Below are 7,933 nucleotides of genomic sequence, written 5' to 3' on the forward strand. Positions count from 1 at the left end.
ATCAACGAACTAAACGGGCCCATATAGTATCCTCGTTTATCAATCTTATTGCCTTTTCTGATTGGTGTTCTTTTTTACTTTATTGTCGTTTCCTGATTGGTGTCGTTTTCTTGTTGCTTACTTTATGATGGGGTTTCTGACATTCACGGGTATTGTTATCGTCTTATGATACTCGAGTTGTTCTCACTGTATTGTCGTTTTTTATTCTGTTTCATTCCTATATGATGTTGTTTACTAATTTTGCAAATAAAACGACAACCAGCCAATCGTTAACGTCTTGTTAGTTCCACAGCAATTTCCATTATTAGTAATCTTATTTTCCTTTACCCAAATCCTTTGGTGATCTAACGTCATGGCCTGAAAATTTTTCCTCAGAACTCGCGAGTCAAACCCTACATGTGGTATCAATTAAAAAAATAAATAAATACAACTCTCACGCACGTACAAAGAAGAACGTTGAAGCTCGATAATTTCAATTTACAAGCGGACCCACTTTCAATTGTACCGGCGTTTTGATTTGCCGCTAAAAAAAAAGGTCCTTTATTTGCTGTCGTTTTTGCATAATTGTCGTCTATGTTCATGTCGCTTTCTATTGGTGTCGTTTATTCCTCTCAAGAAAAAGCAGGGCAAGCAACAAACCAGAATACCAGACAGTGGAAGCCAATCGTTCTATTTGACTGACATTTGTCTTAATTTTGCATGATCAATCATTCTTTGTGATTATGTAATTGAATTGACATTTTTCGTCTTCTTTAATTGATATTTTTTTCTTCATCATCTTTAATTAAAGTGGTCCTAATTCCTATTAGTGAGCCTGAGCCAGAGGGAAAGATGTCAGCTGCACAGGAAGGAGTCCTTGGCCGTCCAAAGGCAGAGTGGACCCCATCTCGTGACGCTAATCTGGTTGAGCTTCTCATTGAGCAGCACAATCGTGGAAGAACAGCTTATAATGAGTTCAAGAACGAAGTGATCAAATCGGTCACTCGCGATTTTAATCAGAAGTTTGGCATGAACTTGGAAGAGAACCAGATAAAAAACCGCTACAATGTCATGAAAAAAGATTATGGCGTTGTGAAAACTCTTCTTAGTCATGCAGAATTTGGCTGGGACGAAATCCGACAAATGGTTGTGGCTGATGATAAAGTTTGGGACAACTATATTGCAGTAAGTTCAAAAACTCAAGCAGAACATTAGTTATAGATGATCATAACTGCAAAGAAAAGAGTCATACTTTTTCTTGGACACAAATAAAAGAATTTCGTATAATTGCAGGTAAAAAGTGAAGCAAGGCCTTTTAGGCGCAAGAGCTTTCCTCTTTACAACCAAATGTCCATTATCTTTGAAGGTAATTTGAATAATCAATTTTTTTTTTTTTTTTTGTTTTTTCAAATTTCAAAAATATTTCGCATGTTCAAGTTTTGTTTCAGTGAAAAAAAATCTAATGTAGGAGAAAGGGCTATTGGGAAACACCAATTTCCAAGTGGACTACATGTGACAGCGGAAGAGGGAAATAGTAACACTGAAACGGTGAGGTCTTCAGAGCCAACTAACCTTCCAGCACAGGTAGTTGATGACACTCCTGATTCGGATTCTATGATCCGAATCGACGACAATGATGATGATACACATCGTAAGAAGCGCAAATCAGAGGCTCCTACAATGTCTGCAAGGAGAAGAAGACCGTGCTATAAAGTGAGGGAGACAATAGAGAGAGCCTTGTATGAAATGTTTTGTGCAGCCAACTTAAAGGCTATGCAAAGGAAGGCATCAAATGAGAAAACAATGTACCAAAAGTGCCTTGAGGAGTTGCAAAAGTTAGAGGAATTGGACGACTTGGAGTTTACAAGAGCTGTTAATGTTCTCAAGGATGACAAAAATGCAGTTGCTTTCATGACAATAAAAGGTCCAAGACGGTTGATCTGGCTGAGGTCATTGTGGCCAGCATAATTAGTCTGCATCAACATTTACCAAAAGGGGATAAAATTGATATTTATTGTGACTAATATGTCACAACACTAATAGAATGTAGGTCTCACTTAATCAGTGATCAACAACAATGTTGTTATTATTACTATTATTACTACTACTATTATTATTATTATTATTATTATTTTGAAAATTTCAACAATGCTTTATTGCTCTTTTACTACTAGCACACAGGGGTGGCAATTCGTGTCATGTGTCGTGTTCGTGTCGTATTTTGATCGTTTCTTTTTAAATTTGCAGTCAACCCGAACACGACCTGATAGATCTGAGTTAATTACGTTCAGTTGCTCGAGTAAAATAAAGTGCAGAAAGTAAAGGAACACACAATATGATATCGCAGTTCGGTGTGCACACCTACTCTGCGGGGCCACGCCCAGACAGTAAACAGTTTCACTATGATTTAAGAATTACAATCTTGACGGACTTATTCACTTAAGGACTCCCTTCTAGACTATGACGCCGCTGTGATGAACTCTCACAATGACACTGTTTAGCGTGTACCACACGTCTTCACCTTTAACTGTTGAACTCCTTTCAGTTGTTCATACTTTCAATGAGAAAAAACATAAACTACAAATTGTTCTACTTAAGCACCGATTCTCTATCACAAGACTTTTTCCTGTAGTCGACCCCCCTTTTCCAGCAGAGCCACTTCCCATATAAACTCATTCCACGTATCTCCTTTTTCAACTTTTGAACCTATATTCAGATACCAAAAAATCCTCCTCAGCTTTATCTGCAACATCTAATATTCTCTTAGCCATCTCCACGTCAATGCCTTATCTTTCATTATAGCAAGTTATCTTTGACTTTTCTTTGACCAAGTCAAATTTCAAGTTCCAATTCTCATGTGCAGCTCAAGCTTAATTGTGTAGCTCACGTGAACACACACACACACACACACACATATATATATATATATATATATATGTATATTTATATATAAGTCATTCAACTCTCCTAACAATAATCGGATGAAGCCAAGAATTCAGATTTGAAAGTAACTTGATCTTCATGCAAGTTTTATCTCCCATTTAAATTCAAATAACCAATGTCTTATCTTTATCTCTCCAAATTTCAACCAATGTCTTATCTTCCTTTGACCAAACATTTATCCTTATCTCTTCAAATCTCAACTCAACAAAATCTGCAACTTTAACTTCAAATCTGATTCGAATTCTTTTTCCGCAATCTGAAATCTTCTTGAACCTATTTTTTGAATTTTTACAAGATTGCCAATAAATTACCAACTAATAAAAATACCTAACAGTCTCCCACTTTGGCATTTTTTGGTAAAACTAACAAATGGTCCTAAAAATTCAAAAAAAAAACGTAAAGAATTACATTGTTCTCCCCCTTTTTGACAAAAATAAGCCAAAAGACAAAAAATAAAAAAATAAAAAAATCACACCCTAGACACGTCTTCAGCAGCTGATGTCGCAGATCATGTTGTAACATTAGTTGGAACACTCGGTGCAACATTTCGCACTAGATATCTTCAAGGGCATTGATCTATGTAGCTTACTCCCCCTGAATCTTTTCTGTGTCTTACTCCCCCTAAATGTAGCATTATTCCATGTACAATGCTCTTAACACCTGTCTTAGTGCAACCACCATCACTACATCCATAATCATTAGTACATGCTTCTAAAGAAGTATAAGCCTTATGACACCTCAAATCAGATTTCCTTACCCACACACATCTAGACAAATTTTTTTTTTGCATTAATCTTCACGTTAGGTGTCCTTTTTGAGTTTGCGGAATTTGATGGATTAATGAGCATACCTCTCTTAAAGGCATTTAAATACTTGTAGCATCTTGGTCTTATGTGGCCATGTATACCGCAGTAATGGTATCTAGGGACAAACCTTCTATGTCAAGGGGATGAGATAGTAACCTTCGTACTGAAGGAAGTCGGAGGCTTAGGGGCAGGTGTCTTCTTCACAAACACTCTTTTGGACGTTGAGCTCTCACCAATATAGCCAAGGCCATGTCGATCACCACTTGCTTTTCCTATTGAGAGAATGTGATCCAATTTTGAGGTGCCCGAATTCATCATCTTCAATGACTTTTGAGTGTGCTCTAATTCACCTCTTGTCTCCTCTAGCTTTTTCTCCTTTTCAACAGCCCGAAATTCATAGTTTATAGCAACCCTCTTAAGTACATCATTCTCTTTAATAAGCTCATCGACTCGCTCCCGCAAAAACTTATTCATTTTAACCACCAAACCCCATTTTTTGAACATGGTTTCATATGCCTCTTGGATTGTCTCCTTAGTTAGTTCTTCACCATTGCTGGAACCGTCAGAATCTGAAAAATCTCCGTTTTCATCTGGTTTTCCAGAGTGTGTTGCAGATGATGTTGCAACATGAGCTGTGACACGATCTGTAACACTGCAGTTTGGAACATCTTGGTAGACATTAAACGCAACATAGTTGTTCACATGATCATCATCTTCCTGGTTGCCTTCAGAATCCTCATCACTTCATGTAACGTTGAGAGACTTTTTCCTCTTTTTAAGAGTGTTAGCACACTCAGACTGAATGTGACCATAACCGTTGCACTCCCGGCATTGAATTCTCCTATTCTTATTCTTATCATTGGAGGAATTTGTAGCTCCCTTATTTTTCTGAAAATTGTTGGAGTTGTTGAACGTTGGAGTTTGGTTCTTCTCGTTGAACTTCTTCATCACCTTGTTGAAATTTTTAGTCAATCGAGTGAGAGACTTCGTTAAGTCTTCATCTTCTTCTTCAACATTATCTTCCACTTCGGCTTGGAAAGCAATCCCCTGAGAAATCTCTGCCTCCTTCTTATTTTGACTCACATTCATTTCAAATGTCCTCAGTGATCCCATCAATTCATCTAGTCTCATAGTTTCAGTGTTGTTCGCCTCTTCAATGGCAGTGACTTTGTAGGCAAATCTCTGTGGTAATGATCTCAACGTCTTGCTGATAAGTTTTGCCTCAGGAATTTTTTCACCAAGAGCAAAAGATTCATTAGCTATATCACACAACCGTGAATTAAATTCAGAAATAGTTTCAGTTTCATGCATTTAAAGAGTTTCGAACCTGGTTGTGAGCATATTCAATTTTGATTGTCTCACCGCGGTTGTTCCTTCATGAGCCACCTCCAGAATCTCCCATGCTTCTTTTGCCGATTCACATGTGGATATCATCTTGAACTGATTAACATCAACTCCATTAAATATTGCATTGAGTACACGTGAGTTGTAGTTGGACAACCTGTCTTCATCAGTGCTCCATGACTCTTCGAGTTTGAGAGTCTCTTTTCCTTCTGCATATTTAGTTACTGGATGTTTCCAGCCATTCAAAACAGCACGCCAGGCTTTCTCATCTTGAGCCTTGATGAAAGCCTTCATCCGGGCCTTCAAATATGAATAATTTGAACCATCAAGCAGAATGGGACGTACAATTGAACCTCCTTCCTTCAAAAAATCCATTCCAAACATAACAGATCAATTCAACAAGATCTCACCGAACTTATGGTCAGTGGACCGCTCTAATACCACTTGATATATCTGAGTTAATTACGTTCAGTTGCTCGAGTAAAATAAAGTGCAGAAAGTAAAGGAACACATAATATGATATCGCAGTTCGGTGCGCACACCTACTCTGCAGGGCCATGTCCAGACAGTAAACAGTTTCACTATGATTTAAGAATTACAACTTTGACGGACTTATTCACTCAAGGACTCCTTCCTAGATTATGACACCGATGTGATGAACTCTCACAATGACACTGTTTAGCGTGTACCACATGTCTTCACCTTTAACTGTTGAACTCCCTTCAGTTGTTCATACTTTCAATGAGAAAAAACATAAACTATAAATTGTTCTACTTAAGCACTAATTCTCTATCACAAGACTTTTTCCTGTAGTCGACCCCCCTTTTACAGCAGAGCCACTTCCCATATAAACCCATTCCACGTATCTCCTTTTTCAACTTTTGAACATATATTCAGATACCAAAAAATCCTCCTCAGCTTTATCTGCAACATCTAATATTCTCTTAGCCATCTCCACGTCAATGCCTTATCTTTCATTATAGCAAGTTATCTTTGACTTTTCTTTGACCAAGTCAAATTTCAAGTTCCAATTCTCATGTGCAGCTCAAGCTTAATTGTGTAGCTCACGTGAATACATACATATATATATATATATATATATAAGTCATTCAACTCTCCTAACAATAATCAGATGAAGCCAAGAATTCAGATTCGAAAATAACTTGATCTTCATGCAAGCTTTATCTCCCATTTAAATTCAAATAACCAATGTCTTATCTTTATCTCTCCAAATTTCAACCAATGTCTTATCTTCCTTTGACCAAGCCTTTATCCTTATCTCTTCAAATCTCAACTCAACAAAATCTGTAACTTTAACTTCAAATCTGATTTGAATTCTTTTTCCGCAATCTGAAATCTTCTTGAACCTATTTTTTGAATTTTTACAAGATTGCCAATAAATTGTCAACTAATAAAAATACCTAACACGACCCGTGACACGAAATTTTTTAAAAACCGCAACACGAACACGACACGACTACTTTACGAGTTGACACGACACAACCTGAAAATGACCCGTGACACAAAATTGACCCGTGAATATGAAATTGACACGAAAATTGTATACTTTTATTTACTTTTTTACATATTCGAAATAACTTAAAATTCATAACCCATTAAATTATAATAACATCCATTGAAATTAAGCAAATTATAGTATAAGATTTTGAGTATAACTATCATGATATCACAAGTTTATAATAAAATTTAAAATATGAAATGAAAAATATATGTATTTTTAATTTTTTACGAGTTTCGTGTCGTGTTCAGATTAGGCGGGTCCAATCCAAAATTGACCCGTAAAATTCGTGTCATTTTCGAATCGTATTGTGACCCATATTGCCGGCCGTAATCAGAGCATTTATAACGAGGGTGGTAGATCTTCATCTCTCATAATTAGATCACCAAATAAAAAACAAAGGACATTTTACTTGCTTCACCAATTCCCCAGCAAAGAATACCTAATAATAACAATATTTACAATGAGATTATTTATTTATTTATTATTTTTTATTGTGTGGCTAAGTGGCTATGGTGTGTATGGTGAGGCTGAAACACTAGACGGTGAATTTAGCAAGAAGTACATATAGAGGATGTTTAGTAGAGAGATTCATTTTTTAATTCGAATTATGATTCATGATTCGTTATAGTATTTTTTCTCATAAAAAATTCACGTAAATCAAAAATAATTTAAATCACATAATTTAAATCCTCCGACCAAACGCCCTCATAGTTCTACACTTAGGGCCCGTTCACTTCTAGAATGAATCCAATCTATATCTCTAAGATAAAGCTTGTTAATTATCTCCTATTTGAATTTTAAACAAAATCTCTTCTTTTTCTCTATCCTATATGGCCGGCCATTCTAAGGGGATTCTCATCCCTGTGTGGCGTCAATATCAGATAGGGCAGGAAGAGGAAATTATCATTTATCCTGTAGTCTAATTTTGACTCAAATTCAAATTCCAATTTAAGTCAAACTTAAATTAATTTGAATTCTAAATTGAACAACTTATCAAATAAGTTTAAATGGATAATTTTAGATGTGTTCAAATTCAAATTTAAATAATCACATTATTTAAATAATAATCAATTCTCAATTAATTATTTTCGAGTATTTAATTTATAGAATTCCTTAATTCTAAAATTTCCCATTTTACCCTCTGTGTCTGGTAGAATTACTAGGACGACGCGGGGACTAATGGACCTATAATCCCGAGCTCCAATAAAATTAATAATCAATTAAACACTTTAATTAATTAATTAATTCTATTAATTCCAATAGTTACTCCACTATAAACTTGGAATTGCACTCTCGAAATTATAGACATAAATTACTTCTAAACTGTGAAGTGTCCATT

General features: G+C 35.8%; 1 protein-coding gene across 1 annotated transcript; it reads left to right on the top strand.

The window, feature by feature from the left end:
* The first annotated feature begins 831 nt into the window (after window positions 1-831).
* On the top strand, window positions 832-1,947 carry LOC21407699 (uncharacterized protein At2g29880). Its single transcript, XM_010092014.1, has 3 exons — window positions 832-1,164; window positions 1,273-1,345; window positions 1,448-1,947. Exons 1-3 carry the CDS (start codon window positions 832-834, stop codon window positions 1,945-1,947), a joined length of 906 nt encoding a protein of 301 aa, XP_010090316.1.
* The last annotated feature ends 5,986 nt before the right edge of the window (window positions 1,948-7,933 follow it).

This window comes from Morus notabilis, unplaced genomic scaffold, assembly GCF_000414095.1.
Source record: "Morus notabilis unplaced genomic scaffold, ASM41409v2 Scaffold137, whole genome shotgun sequence".
In the NCBI taxonomy this organism is placed as follows: Eukaryota; Viridiplantae; Streptophyta; class Magnoliopsida; order Rosales; family Moraceae; genus Morus; species Morus notabilis.

Bases quoted from the DNA above. Each gene is read 5' to 3' on its own strand.
- LOC21407699 (XM_010092014.1), top strand. From the start codon at position 832: ATGTCAGCTGCACAGGAAGGAGTCCTTGGCCGTCCAAAGGCAGAGTGG. The intron at 1,165-1,272 runs GTAAGTTCAAAA...GTATAATTGCAG, and splicing joins TTTGGGACAACTATATTGCA to GTAAAAAGTGAAGCAAGGCC. The intron at 1,346-1,447 runs GTAATTTGAATA...AATCTAATGTAG, and splicing joins AATGTCCATTATCTTTGAAG to GAGAAAGGGCTATTGGGAAA.